The sequence below is a fragment of the Metopolophium dirhodum genome, chromosome 2, assembly GCF_019925205.1.
Source record: "Metopolophium dirhodum isolate CAU chromosome 2, ASM1992520v1, whole genome shotgun sequence".
Lineage (NCBI taxonomy): Eukaryota > Metazoa > Arthropoda > Insecta > Hemiptera > Aphididae > Metopolophium > Metopolophium dirhodum.
Window position 1 is genome coordinate 7297405 of NC_083561.1, and position 22704 is coordinate 7320108.

The 22704-nt window shown below is 30.0% G+C and overlaps 1 protein-coding gene across 3 annotated transcripts in view; it reads right to left on the reverse strand.

The window, feature by feature from the left end:
* LOC132939122 (insulin gene enhancer protein isl-1-like) overlaps positions 1-9166 on the reverse strand; it is a 53714-nt gene extending 44548 nt beyond the window's left edge. The window contains exons 1-2 of one of the 3 annotated variants that reach the window (XM_061006144.1): positions 8864-9166; positions 2687-2935 (exon numbers count right to left, since the gene is read on the reverse strand). In XM_061006144.1, the coding sequence (XP_060862127.1) occupies positions 2687-2935; positions 8864-8897 (283 nt within the window). In that variant the 5' untranslated portion in view covers positions 8898-9166. Of the gene's footprint in view, positions 1-2686; positions 2936-3108; positions 3429-8863 lie in introns of those variants that run through there. The other 2 variants (XM_061006145.1, XM_061006146.1) reach the window with 2 other exon arrangements.
* Between the last annotated feature and the right edge of the window lie 13538 nt (positions 9167-22704).

Here is a 22704-nt window from a genome sequence, read left to right on the forward strand (position 1 = left end):
TACCCTATACTATTATAGTAAATAAACCTAAAATTAAAATCAAATTCTTATTTGATATACATATTTATATTAATATATAAGTATATTCAAGCTACCCTTGTTATATTTAATGAGAATAAGGTAGGTAGGTTAATATAATATATTATTATTAATAAGGATTAAATCCATTAAAATTAAAAAAAAAAAAATTCAGTAAAATGTACCTATTTATTTCAATAAAATTACTCAAAAAACAATTATGTGCAGTTTTGTATATCATCTATAAACCCTCATAGTAAAAATGTACCTACATATATAAAAAAAAATTATAGGTACTTAAAAATATTGCACAATATCGAGGATATTATCGAAACTTTGAAAATTAAACAGGTATATAATAATATATAGTATAACTAGTATAAAGGTACAATAGCCAACTAGCCGGTCGTAAAAGTAATGACTAATTTACCAAAAAATATAATTATGTATACATTAAAATATTTAAAGATGTACCTATATAAAATTAGCAATTTATTTATATGGTTATAGTCTTTGAGTGAATGAATAATAGTATAATATATTTTATTTAGACGTTAAGTATCCAAATATATAAAAAATGTCCTCAAAACATATTTAAAAAAAAAATAATCTAAAAGTAAAAATATTAAAAAATATAAAATAAATGTTTCATATTTAAATCTTTTGATGTACTTACTTATATACATTTTGTGATATTCAGAAAAAACATTTTTTAATTGAAACCTACCCACAATAGTTTTACCAACGAACTCCTAAAAGTTATGCAGTATATATATGTATATTATATATATGCTTCATAAAAATAAATATTGTAACCAAGGTATTACAGTATATATATAGTAAAAACTATAAATGGTAATTTAGGAACATTTATTGAAATATTTTTGTGCAAAACCCACACATGCACGCGCATGCAATTTGTAATTTCTTTTTAAGTTTTAAATGTTTTATACCATTCGTTATACTGTCGTATTACAGTATTTCACATTTCCATACTTTTTGAATTGTGTACTGTAGAATACAAATTAAAATATCTTCATATGGCACAATAACAGTTTATTTTCTTAATTTTTTTAAATTTAAATGGCTGTAACATACCTAATTTTGTGGTTAAAAAGTTAGTTAATAAATACTTAAATTTATAGAAAAACATGACATCAAATATGTGTTTCAGTGTGTGGTAATGTAATTAAATATAACTTATTAATTATAAGATTGATTAAACAGTATAGCATATTTTTTTAGCGCAAACCATGCATAGTTTTGCTTTACATATGGGTCACTATTGTGTTTTTAAACATTAATAATAGGTATGCGCGGTAGACGCATATAGAATAGAATACATATAAAATATTTTTGCATATTATATAAAATATCGTCTACACTTGTGTACTGAAATTTGTTATCAATAATATTACAAATACAAATATTATAATATTCTATGTACCCATTACCGCGAGACTATATATTATTATTGATCAAAACACTTCTTTTTTGAATTGATGTTTAGGTATACAATATATAGACTATATTTGCCATTTTATGCAATGATTTATATAAAAAATTAAAGTATGGATAAATGGATTAATTTGCAATAATATTACTATATAATAATCTATATGTATACATATGTTTATAGATATACTATACATCATAGTTTTTAGTTTTTTTGAGAACAGTATAGACATTTGAGTGCTCAGTTTCTGCCTAGATATAGGTACATATATATTTTAATATATTATTATTTATTAATAACATTTTCTACATGGAATAAATGGATATCTGCATTAATAATATTATTTCTGTGAACCATAAATATAATGCAGTAGATATTTATACCTACATTTTACGTGATATGATTTTGTCTTTTTACTGCTATTAAAATTTAGTAAACGAGCAGTAGAGTTGCAGCCCAAAGCTCATATTATATAAATATGATAATAAAATTCCTTTGTGTTACTAACTAAAATATATAATTGTATTTTATACATTATGTAGGAATATATATTATTATATATAGGTAATACTGTATACCTAAGATATTATACCATATATAAAACCGCAAAGTTTAAGTACACACAACTTTTCATCAAAATACTTATTAGTATATATTATATAATATATATAATATATTATACATCTATAGATGTAGGTACTAAGGTATTATCTATATTCTATATATAGTATAATATAGTATAAGTACCTATATATATGGGTATGCGAGCCTATATAATATTGCCTATATACATGTTTCTCATTGTTAATATTTGTCTGCTGAATCGCACCTAATTATATGTATATAATAATATATACCTACCTATATATACTATACCTATACGAACATAAATATAAAACAAATATATATATATATATATAGGTATATAATATATGTACATCATTTCAGTTTATTTATTACGCATTTATAAATACAATTTTTCGCGCCGTATCTAATAATATCTAAATGGGATATCCATATCTATAACCTATTTGGGATTTTTATACCATACTAAAATGTAACGTGCATATATCTACGCTATACACGTAACTATATGACGTATATATGAATTACCTACGTAGTATAGTTACGAATAAATTTCTAAATGTATATATGCGCGCGTGTATAGCTATAATATATAAAAAATAATTATGAAATGCATTTTTGACTTACTTATAGACGGCGGTATGTCGGCGGCCATGTCGTACGGCTCAGACTTGACGGGCGATATTCGCAGGGGGCCCCTGTGCAGGGCGGACGGCATCAGGGCGGCCAGCGTGGAACCAGCAGACGGGCCGCAATACTGGGACCACGCGTGTCCCGGCGCCCACGCGCTCGACGTTGTCGAACTCACGGTGGTGGATGCTCGTTCAACCATAAAACAATCGCCGCCGTCGGCAACGAACTTGGGCCGTGTGCAAACTACAAACGAATTTTAAATTTTTTTTTTATCGGTGAAACAATACATGTTTTATCTATAACAGATATCGTATTATAATGCTGCAGATGGTCGCGCGTACTGCAGTATAAGAAGCAGCTAGTATGTTGTATTGTACATTTAGATAGTATATATATTTATCATGTATTATATATACCTATGGTTGAGTATTCGTGTAATGATTACTGCAGCTATAAACTGCTGCAGCGGTATTGACTAGGTATATTTCATAATGACGCGTATTACGAAACGGAAAAATATTATACAGCCAGTCAAATCGGTGAGCGGCACTATACACACGATGTGCTATTATACACGCGGGTAGTATTCGCAATTCGAAAAATTCAAATTGTTCGTCGTTTTAATAGGCACAATGATTTATTTAATTTATAATTTATGTTTTACGTTAACTCGGGGACGGACGCGCGTCCCGGCGGCACCGCACTACACACTGTACTGTCGGACTGACCGGTGTCGCCGGCCGCCTCCGTCTGGCCGCCGGTCGAGGCCGCGCCCACCGACGCCGACTATTGGTGACGAGCGCCGTAAAATGGCCGGTCTGGCTCCGGTCTTTGGCGGCGGTGGTGGTGGTGCGTGCGTGTGCGCGCGCGCACCTCCGTCCATCCGTCCGTGTGCAGTTATCGATTCGACCGTCGCCGTCGCTGTGCGTCGGCCGTCGTACGCGGCGTCGCTGTCGTATCAGGTACACCACGGCGGTGGTAGCACCCGAATGAAATTTCGCCATCGAGTCACGACACGCTCGTGTTACCGACAAAATATTAATATGATATAATTGATATTATATTACACTTAACTATCTACCGTTGTTTCTTGTGTGAAATAATTTTTAGTGGAAAACATAACAACAAAAATTGCCAACGAATATATATAATAGTTGAATAAAAATAATAATATTAATAAAACGTTTTATTGGATAAAACAGTTTTACGGTGGATGCACCAAATAAGAACGAGAGCTGCGCTCAAAATCCTTTAAATTTATATATGAAAATCTTGCCAAATAATACATAAAATTACACGTTTCAGATAATATTTTGGATTTTTTTAACAATATAGGTACCTACCATATATTATACGATATACCTAATGTTTCATCATTATGATGTATAATAAATAATAATGCAATATACTAATATGTAGGTATATTATAAAAATGTATGAAAACTATATAATATGGACTATCAATATAGTTCCTTATTATGTATGTCATGCTTACCTATAAGTATATGTGTATATAGGTACCTAAGCACCTATTAAATGTACAATCAGCAATAATTTTACTTTATTTTTATTTTATATAATATATAGTCAGGTATATTTTTCTTCCAAATAATTACCGCATCCCTTTAATTTTACTAAGTATAGATACATCCTAGAAAATTCCTCAAACTAAAATATATAAATATGCTCGATACATGTAAACCAATTGAAATACGCATGCATCTATTTAGCTTTCTCTATAATATATTATATATTATATACTTTTTAAAAATATTCGAAATGATAAGTTTTGTACACGCGTGTGAAGTTGGCCCACCCCTATATTGAAAACATCGAAACGTAGCGATTGTAATAGTTAAAGATCTTCTTTTGTAAATATTTATAAGTTGGTTTTCAGCATTTTTAAGTAGGCCCTAACTGAAATATCTGCAGCCCAATAGATATTAATCATCATCCCTCTTATATATCGACGGAATCGAACCGGACCGATTGTAATTTAAAGATCTTCATCGCTTCGCTGCTATATAGTATTCATACCAAACCGACTAAACTATTTATAAACCTATACATTTCACATTATACCACAGAAAACTAACCAACTGTATAGGCAATAACAACATATAATATATAATAGAGTTAATCCTACTTTTAAATTCTCCCCATATAAAATATGAGTTGCACTTTTATATCTAATAGAATATCATTAAAATTGTTAATAAATTGTAAATACCTATTATACTGTAATTTGTATTAATATGCTTATTTATAATTTGTTATCACTTATCATATAAATTAATTAGATTTACCAATCAAAAATTGTATTTGTCTTTTTCAAAAAAGTGTTTGGGGTTATTGAAAATAAATATTTCTATAGGAAATGTACAAATATTGTGTATATACTGCAATATACCAATATAAGGTATAATTATACAGATCATATTGTTTCACATTTCATATAGATATATATATTATGTATCGTATTTGTTTAATAGCACGCAATATGTTCTGTAGGTACATATTGTATACGTATATATATATCTGCGTAGGTAATAGGTATATAGGTATTCTTATACATATATCCTATATTACCTACTATATAGTATTCTGTTATATACCTATATATATATTCGTTTGTTTGAGTGCTGTACAAAATAGCTTGGTGTAAAGGACAGAAAAACAAGTAAACCTACTCCTTCGAAAGTGTAATCAAAGAAAGGGATTCTACAGCAGTGAGTCCCACGAGTGACTTTTCTGTGTTATTACTTTTTTTTCAGCACGGCACGCACTATATATATAGTGGTATACCTGTATAGGTACATATAGTACGTATATAACTCCATCTGGGTTTGCAGTATTTAGGGTAGTCATTTTAAAATAATAAACTACAACGTCAGAACCCGCGCAGAAAAGACGTGAGGTATAAAAATAGAAAGGTATGCGTTTTAAAAAATGTATGGTTCGCGTTTCATATATGAGAATATGTGCGATTATATTATGTGAGGGAAGAAAAAACGGGTTTTCGTAAAACTTGTAGGTACCCGGTACATATCTAAATACGAATACCGGAATATAGGTACATGATATGAACTCAACAACATTTTTTCGGATGGCTCGCGCGTGCTTGACTATATATATACGAATATATATAATATATGTCTATAGGTAGGTACATAATATAATATACGTTTTACATCGTAAATTTGCACACTGCACAGCTACCGTGTGCCTGCGTGTATAATACGCACCTATATACATACAACAGTAAAACTTTACATTTGAGCTTAAAAAAAATAAACTTTTTCTAAAGAATAGCTATGCAACTTTTATACGAGGCCTTAAAAGTATATAGCTATACCAAGTACCTATACATATTTAAAGAATACTTAAACATGGTTATAAAATATATTACGAGTTCGTGAATAAATTAATTGCGATGAAAACGTATAATAATTCTTCGAAACTGACTTCGATGATTCCACTCATCTTGCACTGTATATGCTTATGTCAATAAATCAATTTATAACTATCTCTACAATATAGGTTTACTTATATTATATACCTATATTTACCTGTTAAAGTAATAAACGATAAGTAGTATCGAGATACGAAAAGACACATGATATAATATAATGTATTCATATATTATTATAATCCAAATTGGATTGTTATAAAAATATTGCAGATTTTTGAAAAATATAAAATAGCATAGGTATATATGCGTATCTACTTATTTAGATACTGCAGTCGTATAACTATAATTTTCTGAAGAAAGTTCATTCATATTATACATAATAATATATTACCTCTATATACCTTTAAATATATAATATTATATTGAGTATATGATGATATATCAATAAACCTGTTGGTATAAATAAATTAAATTTACATTATATTTAAAAAAAAAAATAATATGTAAATTTTGATCAATTATGTTGAAATTTGTTGTTAACATCATGCATACTATTATTTTTTATATAGTGCCTAGAAAAAAAATTAATAAAAAAATGCATGTAAATAATATAGGTACACATGTACCTATATACCTCAATATGAATATAACATTATATATTATACAGACTATACAGAGACATGATGAATTACAATTGGATTAAACTTATAGATATGTGTGAACGGTAAAAACCATAGGTAAGGGAAGACCGCAATTGGAATGTAAACTGCACTACACTATAAACCGAGATTTAACAAAGATGTAATTCGTACGAAGAAATTAAGAGGATCACAAGATACAGAGAATATAGGGTAGATCATTTCGGAAAACTAATCTTAGGGTTGAAAACAGAATTGAGAGAATATTATATATGTATTTAAATATAATTTTGATAGACTATATCTATATAATAAAGGAACCTGCCTATATCATAATATTATATTTCATAAAATAAGTTTGACATCATATTGTATTATCTACACAAACACTGAATAAAATAACTGAAAACGTTTATTGCGCCTATATGGTGTGTGTATATAAGTATAGGTAGGTACTAAAGTTTTAAGACATAAGTTTTAATAGATTTTATACGTATATTATCATTTATAACAATTATGCGTTTATTATAACACTATAGATGTTTGTAAGCGTTTCACAAAGGAACATTATTTTAAGGGTATATAATATAGTGCAGCTAAAATTATCTTATAAAGAGTTTGTCCGAAAAATACATTACCGCTCAATAGATAGTTTAAGTATACATGTATATATAATATGTAGATATATGGCATGTAAGGTATCATGTTAGTAAAATAAATTAATTGCAACTGTTATTTAATCGTTCAAATTAAAAACGATTACTAGTTTACCATCATAGTTTAATGAATAATCTATCAATAATATACATATATATATTATATTGTAGACATGCAATTTCGTGTGAGTATAATGTATGTGAAATTTGAAGAATATCGCTAGTTTCATATATCACCACTATATTACACTATATATTTAAACTACATAACATTGAAGATAACATACAATTAGTTAGAACTAATAATAAACCCTATTAACTCATACATGCAGCTGTAGCAGTAGGTATATCTATATATATTATATATATACATACCTACCTATAACAAAAATTGAGTACACCTAATACCTACACAATAATTGATTAAGTTATTGCGGAATTTGTTAAGAATTGTATAAATATTACAAAACATTTGCCAACTCAGATTATTTTGAGTTTAATAGTAATAGGTACAATATGCGCATAAGCGTATTATGGCCAAAGTTGATGTATTGGAGGTATATATATAGCTCTCACACCCTTTAGAGAAAAAAAAGAAAACATTGAAACATGCATACGATTCAAGGTTATAAATATAATATATATTATACTATTATGTATATACGACCATTATACATGGAGTTGTCCCTGGCAAGGGCATATAATATTATGGCGCCTCGTGGACGCCTGCTTAAGACTAAGACGCCGCCACCGCCACCACCGCCTGTCAAGCCGTATATAATAAAAACGAAAATTCCCTCTGATGCACACTAGGACACCAACATTTATTGCATTTACTATATAGGCAATTATAATATATTAACAATGTATACATTAAAAATAATATGTGTACGATTTTTGACGTAGGTGCTTGCCTAAGCCTATATGATAGTATTACATTGTATTATTTATTTCAATTTTTTGAATGAGATTTTACTATTTATTAGCCTGAAATTTTAAAGCCTATATTAAAATAAATAATTTTTTTAGTGTCGCATTTTAGAATATATTTAACGAAAACATTCAATATTGATAAAACAAGATTTATTATACATATAGTTTATTAATTTACATTAGTCAGCTATTTCTGTACCACTCTGTATAAAGTAACGCGCGGTGACGATTTGCGTGAAAAACCATTTTTTATGTAATATCTATATTCTATAATATATGCGTTGATCATAATAAAATAGTCAATAATGCCCGAGGACTAAGAATTAATCTTAGAATTAATTTTACACCCTAGCGCCTCCCCAAAATAACAGGCCAGCGTTGTATATTGTACAAAGTACACGTTCACAAATCCACCGCGATGATAATATAATATGATATGTATGATAAATGTATAAATAAAAATGTGTAATAAGATAAAAATATAAGTGTGCGTAATATTATACAAATATAATAATTTATAATTGGTACTCACTATCATCGTCCGACGTACAGAAGTACGGAGGCATAGCCAAACTTGCAGACGTTGTTCAATGTGGTTAAAGTCGATGATAATTTGTGTGTGAATATAGGCGTATACTTTGTATTATATATTTATATATATTAATTGGTGCGTGAAGTATATAATTATACTGCTGCGAATGAATCTGTATAGTAAAGTTAGATTACACACTGTTTATGTTTAATAATATTATGAGATGTATAATTTGTATAATATTATTATTCTTTTTTTCACTTGTATCGCGCAACGTACCCCACGACCGACTGAACTCGACACACCACGCTGCTCGGTTATTGCAGCTTAGGTACTATGTTACACGCGCGTAACATTTTCTTCTCCGTCTTATTTTATTTCTTTTGCGTCTCCTATACCTCATTCACTCTCTCCTTCTATGTATGTATTTCTCTCACCACGCGTCGTTGTCCGCACGTATCGGTACACACACACACATATATATATATATATTATATATATAGCATGTTGTACGTGTGTCCAGACTGGCGCCAAAAATGGGTAAGAACCGTCTGCGTGAATCAGGTAAATAAAATACGCGACACGAAATTCGGTGCCTGCCCGGTCGGGGACATAAAAATCGTCGACGACGTGTGACAAGATCGAGGCGCCGCCGCCACCACCACCACCACCACCATCACCACCTCCACTACTATACCACCTTCACTGCTAACACCGGCGAGAAAGGATACTATATATGTATGTTGTATTTATATTATATATATTATATATATATATATACACACCTCTACCTATATAAATGTAATAATATTAATACGTGACGTGGACAATCGAAACTTCCGGCAATGAAAACACCTGGTCAACCCTTTTTTCCCTTTATTCTTGACAATGTACGTAAATCCGTTTTCATTCTGCTTCTTGTGCAACTATAAGCGGCCACCGCATTCATAATTTATACCTATATATTAATGAAGTATACCTACGTGCAGGTATAGTATGATATTCAGGTCGTACACATACGAGTCATATTATTTGATATATATCGCATAAAATATAGGTATATGAGTTTTAGCCCTTATGGCATGTGCATATAGGTATATAATATGATATGTATAAAAGGCTGCTCAAATGTTTATAGTTTTATACCTATATTCTGTATTGACACGTTTAGGGTGTTTCGACTGCACACGAGACCGACCGCGGCGTCCAAATCACCATAAACTGCAGTTTGTGATGTGGTTATAATAATATTACGGGAATTTGATTTTTGTTTGTCTTCACAATTTGATTGACGACACTTGTATAGAAGAAACAATTTTTCAGCATAAAACTTCGAGGAAGGTTTCTGGTTGAAAAATTTAATTTAGTTTATACTTTGAGATATCAAAGTAGTGAAAATAATTTTTTTTTTTTTTATTTAATAGGAAAAACTAAAAAATAACTAAAAAAACCGGGAATGTTTACACAACACCAATTTGCGATGAAATCGATGTTGTAATTTTTGTAATTTAAAAACTTATAACGTATAAATATTTGAAATTTTCACTAAATATATCTATATTGTTAGTATTTTCTAGACATATTATAATATTCAAAATATTTAGAATCATTTTGAGCTATTGCCTATTATATAGTACCTATCTAAATATGTGACATTTTTTACTTTTATTGTTTCTATAAATGTTGATAAAAGTTATTATGCTCAGACAAAAAGCTTAAAATTGAATTCAAGGTTCATCATAGTCCTTAGACCGTAATAGACACTCTAGTAATTTTTACTAAAGTTAAAAAAAAATTGAGCGTAAAGCTACATTAACTTTTTACGAATGATTGAATAGCTTAAATTATGGAAACATTGAACACGTGCTATAACAATAAATTGTAGAAACTTGAAAATTTGAAGCATCATGACTTAAATTATTTAAACTTTTTTCAAATATAGGGAAATGTTCAATCATTAAGATTAATTTTAGCTATTTATAATATAGTGAGTACATTTTAGTATCGTACCTAATATAACTCTGTAAAATAAAAAAAGATCTTTTTCGCATTGCTACGGATAATAAATAACAATTATATACTAATACAAATTATCTACAGAGGAGTTATAGTTATTAATATTATTATTTATTATTGAGTAACTTATCACCCCCTCCTATGGTTTATCCATCAAAACTTGTTGGTATTTATAATCTTATTTATTTATTTTGTTGTTACTTAAGACATGAGCGTATACTTCTTAAAAGTTCAAACAATAAAACTAAAAACTGTTTTCTTACTGTAAATACAAAATAGCAGACGGGAAATAAAGACCAGCCGTTCAATACTCGCGTCTCGCTTCGCTCCCTTCAACGCAATGTATACTATAGTATAGTGGTAAGTAGTATGTTGTGATATTAAATTTTAAAGTAATGATAAATCTGCACCGCATTTAAAAAACTATTAAGAGCAGAGAATAACCAGATATCAGTAAATAAATCGGAATATTGCTAACATTTCTTTATTGATTACTACATGCGAGCATATTATCAAATATTCATATTATATTATTCCTGAACTGAAGTCTGAAATTATCATGTGGACACATTTAAACCAGTAAACACGTGGTGAATACTGGCTAAAATCAGAATTTAACATTTACTATAGTATATAGTTCAATCCTACAACTACCTACTTATATAGTAAATAACATTTATCATAAACCTGAAATAATAATATAATATTAATAGTTAATTATTTATATCAATAATGAACAATTAACATATGTCGCTTCTCGGGGTCTAGATCATAAAATATATTTCATCTTATCAAAAAATATATATTATTGGTTAATATTGTGTAATATAAGTACATATACTTACACAATGTAGGTACATATAGTATATATAAGACGTGTATGTAATACAGGTTGATTCATCAAGCATGCTCGCCCCTATTTTTGCTTTAATAATGAATCTATTCGAATTCTGATTTTTGAATTTTTTATATACCCTAAGGACCATAATATTTTTAAACACTTAAATTTTTTTATGACATGTAAGTGTAAGTGTCTTGCAGTAGGCGCGTGGTTGTGGCAGTGTGACGATGCCAATTCAATTTTTTTAAGTAAAAATCGCCCTTTTTTTCTTGTAAATTATTATGGAGTTGACTGCGGGGTTGTAGGTATCTATCTATATTGAAATTCAAACGGATAATTTTTGTGTTAGGTATTTAAATTTGAGTAGATACTAATTAATAATTATAATAAACAATACAGTCCATGCGCGATAATAGGTTTGAAAAAATCGAGTAAATGATGATTTAAAATTTAAAATTATAATAATTACCTACTATAGTTTATTTTATTTACCTAATCTATTAATACTTCATAATTTGTAACAATCATCGAAGTATATAATCATCATTACATTGAAGATTACATTTTTTTTAAATGTTTGTAAAACTATTTTTAATGATTATTACTTTAGTGGCTCAGTATGTGTTTACTTTTTAACAACTATTTACCTATCTACATTTTGATTTAGATGAGTGGTACGTCAAAATATTGATATATGATCTTAATAATAGGTATTTAAAAATTTCAAAAATCACAATTTGAATAAACTCAATTAAAGGGATAAATGATTGAGGATAGTGAATCATCCTGTATCCAAGCATAAATAATTAAATAATAATAAAAATAATACAATTTATAGAAAATACTATGATATTAATAATTGTATATTACATTTTATAAACAAAATGCACATATTTGTTGTGTCTTATATTAAAAAGTTTTTGAAAAACTTATTATTTTATGATACATTTCGTGAAAGAATATAGGTAATGCGTGTCAAACAATAATTTATAATTTTAAGTTCTTATACACGATTATTATATCAGACAATATAATATAATATATTAGAAATTGAGTAAAAGGTCAATGTTGGACTGCATCAGAGTTTAAAAAACAGCCAGTAAAATAATGTCAAAGAAATTAATATAATATATTATATTATACAGCTATAAAAATAGGTGTATAAATAATGTATACCTATAATGTAGTAGTATTTGGTATGCTTCTACTGTACAGAACACATATTATATATTATAATGAAGATACATAACGTATTGCCATGATCTTAGGTATATATAAGTGTATAATAATACTATATAGGTTTTATTATACTCAGAGAACTATATTTATACACACAATACATAATATTAACTTATATTCGACGTCTAAACGTGCACTTTTTCCAGCATTGCGCAGCAGCTCTCTACTCGCCCCTTCACCTTCATTTTGACGGATTCTTTACACGGCAGTGGCTTGTATATTATAGTGAACACATTTTACAATAATACAACATATTATTATAATGATAATAATAATAATAATACACAACAAAGCTATATATTATGTACCATCGCGTGTATATAAACTTATATATATATATAGACGCGTTTTCCATTGGCCGGCATCATCACACACGGACCGTGAATCGTGATTTTTATTTTTATTTTTTACTCGCCTAAGAAAAAATGGCGGCCGTGGCGTAATGGATTTCTGTATATACCTACATGCACTCTGTGATTATAACGCCGCCACAGTGCAGCACGCATTTGTCTAAAAACCGCTCAACGACTGGTACGAACGCACGGACGTATTTTTTTTTCGTGTGCTGATCCAGGAGGAGGGGGGGGGGGGGCAGGAGGCCTCGTTTATGCAAATGTCGCACCACGCTGCATTATAGTGCCTTATTATAATATATATTATTATTATAATAATATGGTACGATCGCTTTGTTCACTATACTCACATAGGTATGGTTTTGTGCCTATATGGATACGCATTAGTAGCATTATATAATATATATTACCTATATATATGTATCCATATTCCATATATATATATATTATATATATATCAATATGTAATTTACAGGGAATGCATAGACAGCACCGGTGCAGTGGTCAATGTCCGATTTCCTAATTTGCCCGTAATATTTTAAACATTATACATACAGGTATCCATATAATGACCTATATAATATATAGGCTATAATAGACGTAATACCTATGCATATGATGTATACTGGAAAACCTCTTCTGTATATTCACGAGTAAACCAAGCAACACTATTGTGATATTGTATTGTTATTATAATAATGCATAGCTGTACGAATATATATTTTCTATAGTTTCAAACATAAATACCTGTATATTGTTATCACGAACTATGAATACACAATAAAACGAACAACGTCGCGGATAGTTTGTTTCCACGGTAGCCGATCGTTCCGTGGATAACGACGCATAATGCTATACGCGTTTCGCGCGGTGTAGGTACCCATAACTATATATTTTACATATATATATAGCTACTCGTATAATATACATATTCACTTATAAGTAGGTGTGTACAGCCTATTCGGGCAGACGTAAATATGTGCACCATCCGCGGGGGCGGCGCCTTTGACGCGGGACAACTTAACCGGAAACGTGTCAATACACGTCAACGCGATTCGGTGCAGCAGCGGTATATTATCAGCGGAGCAGTCGTATAGATGTTGTATACCTTTCCATCGCTTTCGCGCGATCACTCTCACTCTCTCTCTCTCTCTCTCTGTCTCTCTCTCAGTCTCACTATATATATATATGTATACACCTGTTTATAAATAATATATATATAACTGCAAAGGCGAGCAGCAGCGCGCGAGCGACGGATAGAGATAACAAATAACAATATATATAGCATCTAAAACGCCGTCGTCGTGGTGTCGGTTACGTGCGACAACGAGAACCGCAACGCCGCCATCGAGTATAATATTATTATTATAATAATATATAATGCGCGCGGGTATTGAACAAAAAAGAAAAGGGAAAAAGATAGCATCTCTCCCAGCTTTGGTCTCCGTCCACACAAGCGCGTATATATTATTATATACCGTGACATCTATACCGTATGTACAATGATAATAATATGCAGGTCACCATCACTATATCATATATATATATATAATAATACATTATTATACACAACATGATACCTCAACATAATAGGTATTATAACATACCGTTCTAGGTACAAGGTAGCTATATACTATGTTCTTCTTCGTGCGATACGCGGTACGGTGCTGCTATAATAATACAAGTATACAACCCATCATCATGGTGAACATTTTTCGGCCAACACAAAACAATGCGATTATATACACAAACCAATGATAATTATAATAACATACATGATGTAGGTACGTACTTGAAGGTTGTCTTCTTTCCGAATACTTCGACTACACGTCTACACACTACGAATTTGAACGGCGCAGCTATATTATTATAGGTACATAAAATTAATACACATAGGTAATGAAATAAATTATATTATATAGGTACCATATAATATCGTATTACACACATTTCACACAGTAGTATACATATTGATCATATTATTGGTATAACGCTGGATAATATCTTAGAAAACCGGTTCGAAGTGTAAAATACGCACGTGTATTACCTACTGTATGTGCATAAATAATCTGTCAAATATTATAGGAGACATTGCTATTTTTCTTTTACCCATAGGTGGGTAAATATAGTTTTCCCTGTTTGTATTTATTTCTTATCATGATGATTTTCACGCACGAGCGATTAATTGCGATGTAGGGTACATATGTCTGAAGTATGGGTATAAATTATAATATTATGTAATTTTTTTTTTAATTTAAATTTGTTCAAACTTAATCTATTGAAATAAGTGTTACAACAAATAACGAGAAAATATAAATCGTTTAACATTACGGAATAAAATATAACGACTTATGCATTACAATATACCTCCAATCAATAAGTATAAAATTTAGTTAGGCAGGTATATAATACAACCCATAAATAATAAAAACTATGATAATATACATTATATACAATAAAATTTCTTTTTTTCCCCTATAGGTAGCCTATGGGTAACTACAAATTTAAATTATTTTACAATGATTTCGTTATGCTGCACTGTCAGTATATTAAGAACACAAGTTGAAATAACGTTTTTTCATGAAATACAATTTGAAGTCCGAGAAGTATACAAGCGGGTACCTACGCCTATATAATAATTATAATACCTGTTATTGGCTTATGATTAAATATATTGATATTCATAGTTGTGACTTGTGAATGTGCACAAGAAAAATATGAATTTTCGGAAATACCAATATCTGTAATATAGGTACCTTCCGGCTTCCACCTTCTCATTTTAGATTTACAGCGGAGCGATGATTAGTAGTGTACTGATTTTACACTATATTGTGTGTTTTTTTTTTAGTTTTTAAGTTATTGTGTCTATCATCACCTTTTGAAACAGTAAACAATAAAAACGCTCAATTTTCAACTATTTAATAGTGGTTGCTTCTGGTGTTTTGGATGTAGTTGGTACTTTTAGTGGGTCAAAAGTAAAAAATTCACAATACTTTTTAAAACAACTGGGAAATATATCTCAAATAGCAGTTTTTGGAAAAATTTACTTCGTTTTTTATTGTAATTTCAACAAAAGTATTTTTTTACAATAAATATTTATCATAGAAACTAGAATCATTCCACTATTATACTTAAATTATCATTTTCTAAACACATAATGAAATTAACAAAATATTTAGATTAATATTTTAAAGCTACCTATTTATTTCATGAACCTATTCCTACCATTCTATACGGTACGTTGATATTGACTAATGAATTCTAACTTATAATTTAATAATAATATTAAATATGATAATAATTTATATAGTTATATAATTTATAAATTATAGTAATATATTCTATGATGTGATACTGTTTTTCAAAAATTAGCTAAACCTATCGTAATAATCGTAATACTAAAAGAAAAATAAATCTCTAATAGTACCTACCTACACCTAACAAAAATAAATTATAAAATATCCATAGAAGTGGTTTCTGACGAAAAAAATGTACCTAGTAATTTCTTATTGTATTAAAATTGTACACATCCATTACAATGACCCACCTAAATACGAGATATAGGTACACTCGGAACCTACTATACAGGCAATAACTACAGCGGACCGACTTTCCCGGTTTTAAAGTTTAATCATTGTTTTTTTATTTCACTTGTAAATTAAACTTTATTTGTCTATTGCAATAGCTGAATTATAATTATTTTTGAAGCACAATGCTACTATACCTAGTAAATATATCAATTAAATTGTCATTTTAATTGATTACATTTCCATCTCTATAATTGACTAAATGAGGCGTAAATGGATTTTTAAGATATTTTTATAGCCCTAATGTCCGTATGCATAGTCAATTTATGTGACACATAAATTAATTATGCATACCGGCATTAAAATCATAAATATGTGCTAATAATGTGTAACAAAATCACTGCAAAAAAACATTCGGCTGATGAGTGTTAACACGCGCATTGACTGTTGAGTGTTCACAAAAATACAGAAATAAGAACTTCTTGAATTAAACACATTATCTAATATAAAATAACATGACGTGTTTTGAGTGGTTCTAATGACGGAATATAAGAATAAACGAAAAACAGATTAGCAGAATGTCATTGACAAACACAACAGTGGCTAATATTAAAACAAATTACGTAAATTTCAAAATAAGTTGATTAAGATGAAAATTATAATATATTTTTATAATAGAAAAATAAAACATAAAACCACATAATATAACTACCTAGTATTAAAAAAAAAACTTGTCAACAAATTGTATAAGATATAAAAACATATGTAAGAACACAGCATTAAAAATGTTTTGACTTTTTTATATCACGAAAAAATCTAATGCAGAAATATAATTTTTAGCTTTATGATATTTAAGACTTGAAAAATTAATTTCCTACTTAAACGTGTTATAGCTATTTTTACAATAAGCTAGTGTTTTACTATATGAGGCCTATAATACAGTATTAGAAAGATTACTATGTTTAAAATCCCCTCGTTACACGAGGACTGCGGTAATAAAAACAAAATTTTACATAGGAACCTATTTAATTGATAATTTATGAATTTCCACAAGTTCGGTTCTGAATTTTCGATAAGTACTTCAATTTCAATTGTTCATGATATGTGAGTTAAAAATGTTTTATATTCTTGTGGGTATAACTTTGTGATGCATAGGTAACTAATTATTAAAATTTAAAACACATTATGTGATATAGGTACCAATTGGCAATTTTTATCTATAATACGTTCTCTGGAAAATATACCACTCCCCAACAAGTTGAAAAATGTAAAACTCTTTTTAAAACAATTAAAATACCCCTCTGACACAAAAAGAAGATAGGAAGTAACTATCACCCGTGCCAAAATAGGCCACTCCCACCTAACACGTCATGCATACCTCATCAGGAAGGAACCAGCACCAGTATGCAACACTTGTGAGTTGGTATGCAACTTGAAAAATAGAACAGATAGCCATCAACTGCCCCAAATACGCTGACGCCCGCAAGATCCTCAACAACTTTACTACACTCCACCAGGCCCTCAACGAAGAGAGCATCGTTGAAATCAGAGCTTTTTTCCTCAATATAGACCTTAATCATAAATTGTAAATAACTTGTCAATACTAGCATTAAGTTCTAATGTACATCCATATTTTTGTATTAAAATATTAAGATAATGCAGACTAAAAACCTATGTTGTTGAAGCCTTTACTAATTAATAAAAAATAAATCAAATACATTTTCTAAACATTAAACATTCTGTAAACAATTATTGTTATCAAATTCATTTTTATTTAGCTAAGACTATAAAGGTAGAATAAAAATTATAAATTAAGTTATAATAACTAGGAAGTATAATATTTATGATAATGAATCAATTTTTAACATTGTCTATATAGATGGAGAAATGCATCTATATTAATCTCATATACATATAAAAACCATAATCGTATTAAATATAAAATAAATAAGTATAGGTACAATAGACATTATTTAAAAAAAATTAACAATTATTATAAACTAATATAATATAAATTAATATACCTAGCTATAGCTATCGATACAATTATTGTGTAACATGGTCGGGGGGAACGAACAGTTAAATATAAGATATCCAGGAGGAATCGTAGGATCCTATAGATATCAGTACTGTAGTCAGGAATAGATATGTAGATATCAGAATCTTAAATATATTTAAAAACTAGTATTTCATTTCAATTATTATTAAGTTTTATTGTGTACTAAACAATTCCAAATAATAATACTCACAAATATGTAAACTATGTTCTATTATACTATGTATTCAGTATTTCAGGTCTAAGGTGCACAGTGAACCAACTTACTTATACATGGCCATAGGCGATACAATTATGTGTGTGTTAATATTATTGTATCGGTCAACAGTTGATTGTAAATAATGTAAATAATTTTAATTCTAAAAATTAATTTCACGATATTTTTAATTGTTACAATATTATTGTATTCGTTAATATGAAAATATCGTCAAGATCACCATGTACTTATTCAAAAGTTATCATATTAGGTGCCTATATAATAATATATATATCATAAGTACAATATAACAACAAAAAAAACATGAATTGTTACTACGACGAAGTATGATGTATACCTAAATATGGATGATATAAGAATACAATATAATATATTATATTATGTAGGCACTCACAGTGTATGATAATAATAATAGGTATATATTTTGATAGTATATGTGCTGCGGGGATTTGGTTCGGTTTTTTAAACACGAATTAATACAATAGGCAGCCAACAAAAGACGCGCGGGGTGGACGTGCAGCAAAAGAGCGGTCGTATAACAGCCGAGTTCCTATATAATAATATACATATTACATATATTATTATGTATAAAAATACACTCGCAAATATTATATGACACGCGTAAAACGGGTGAGCGCTAAGCGTGTATAATGCGTGTAAAAACCGGTGTGGTGGACTGTTGGTACGGAGTACAGCGGATGGGGCTGAGGGGGTATGGAAAATGCAAAAAAAAAAAAAGATTGAAAATTCAATGTGCCCTTTATGTTTGATAAATAAACATTTACTGTAGCGGCACACAATATATAATACGGACAGACCGCAGCGCCATTTAAACCGCAATATAGTATACGATAATATAATAGCACGCACGTCTAATAGTTTATAACGTATATATATATATATATATATGCATATGAGTTTTAGGTAGGTAGGTATTATATTATGTGCTTATGTATGTATGTTCGTATATAATATAATAATGTAATGTTATAATAACTTGGAGCAGATGACAAAATGCCGCCGGTTCACGGGCCGTCGGTTCGTCTCGCGCGTAATCCTCGTTGACGATAGAGCTGCTGCAGTAACCCCAAGCCGCGGTCCCATGTATTATATGTGTGATGCACACACATACCGCTTATTATATAATAAGATACCTACACTACCATAGGCGTAATCTGGTGTAAATTCTTGGATGGGGGGAGGGTAAACTGTAGTAAAACTATACATCTATTAGGTAAAATGTCGCTATTGCCCACTCAGTTAAATATCCGAGGGGGCAGTTGCCCCCCTCGCCACCCCCCCCCCCCCCCCCCCCGATTACGACTGTGCCTACTACCTATCGTCAGTACTCGTCTATAATATTTATATATTTACCTACTTTACTATATTATACAAATAGACTGATATCATAGCTAGTGAACGCGTATAGAGGGTGCTATATTTGTATATTTTATATACTGTTGTCCGCAGTGTTAATTATATAGGTATACCTACATAAATATAAGATTTAATATCACAGTGCAGTCGAGATTGGCTTAAATATTATATTTAAACATTTGTACGGTATTGTAGTTAGCGTGCGAAAGTTTACATAAACTTTACTATTCGTAGATGCGTATTATAACCTCTGTGGGCTTTGAATTGTGAACAACATAATATAGATGACGGGTATGTTATTATACTGGTGCCCTACCTTAACGATCCCGTTCGGCGTGTACCTAAACCACGAGAACAAGTGATGCGTTTCTTAGAGCCGGAGGTGATAGTATGTTCGTATAGAGAGGCTAGTCAAGACTTATTTTCGATGACATTTCGTTGTACAGCTACACCGCACTATAATTGCAGACGGCGCGATGAAAGCCATTTGATTGACAACAATCGTCAATCGGGCACGGCGATACAGGCGGCGAAAAAATGAATGGCAACGACTGGTCGTAAACTGGTCTCAGAAAATATAACTTTTAAGCCGGCTTCACAACTACGTGTGGGTGTCGTGTCGATTAAATCGTATATTGTGATTGGACCATATAGGCGCAACTAGGGTTAAAATTCTGTGGGGGCTAAATTCACCTAACAAAACTATATGTTAATAAATAATCCCATAGAACACTTGTGTTTAAATTAAGAAGGAATATTTTTTGGGGGGCTAAATCTTAGTCAGAGGGGGCCATGGGCCCCTAGACCCCCCCTAGTTGCGCCACTGGATTGGACATAACTTTTTTTGGTAGCACGTAATAACCGAGTTGCAACCGAGCATACCAACAATTGACCACAGGCTACACTGCTACAGCTCAACTTTTAAACCAATATAGTTAGTGGTTACTAGTTGTAACCTACATAATAACCACGCACTCGCGCGACACGGTACACGACGTGAATCCGGCTTTATACAATGATTTTATGGATAACGGCCAACGGGCGACTTGGCCGTTATTACCACGGTTGCTGGCGTGTGGTATAACGCAGGCTTACATAGAATCTCACTGGAATTCGTGGACGGACGCGTTCGGAAAGTTTCCGCAAAAATATGTTTGAATAAAATCCAATAAGGTTCTAATTTTACGTTTAGATTTATTATTTACGGACTACGATACTCCGCAAAGCTAGTGGGTAACCGCGATATTTTCCGTCGGCCAATTTAACTGTAATGCGCCAGTTTATAAGGTAGGTACTGCATTATTTGGTTGTAGGTGCTGTTGATACAAACGTTATCTGCACTTGCCAGAATTTTGAAAAACATCAAATGATAGGTATAATTTTCGCACAGGTGTGCCCGTTTCATAGAATAATTTGAAACATATAATATGATTTATTAAAAATTAATAAAAAATACATAAATAATTGTATTTATTAAATTATACTATGTGCATAGATACCTAGCTACAACATATGAATGTAATATGAATCTAACCTGTGTAGTACACACTACCAACCGGAAGCCAGTTATAACAATATTATAGGCACGTACACTTATAATATATTATATTTATTAATAATTAATTTTACAAAATATGAAATATCATTTAGGATTATAACACATACCGTCGAATTATAAATGCCCAATATGGTGTGTACGCACAACTGCACAAGCAATAAGATTTTTTTTACAGGCGGTGGTTCGAAATATTATAATCGTTGCGCTCACGTTCGAGTTCGATTATTTGATGGACATTTCTAACCTATTTGAATGACAATTTTTAGTCTTATGGGTCTCCAAAACTTGTCATCCTTAATATAGATTGTATTTTTTTTAATTTTTTTTTTTGTAACAAATAATACATCGGTTTAAATGGGTCCTGATCATTTGAAATAATATATAAATGAAAAATCTATTTAGGTAATTTTATTACCTATAACAACTAATAACAATATTATATTTTTTTTTTATTAAAGCTGTTATAACATGCTTATATTAGACATCATATAGACATATACCTAGTTTATATGCGTGTGTGTATATTACTTTACTATAAATGACAACAAGTATAGTTGTGATGTACAAGATGCAAAGATCTGTCGACATACTCACATAATATAACATACATATATATAAGCTATAAGTATATACTATATACATTATACAACCGCCTGC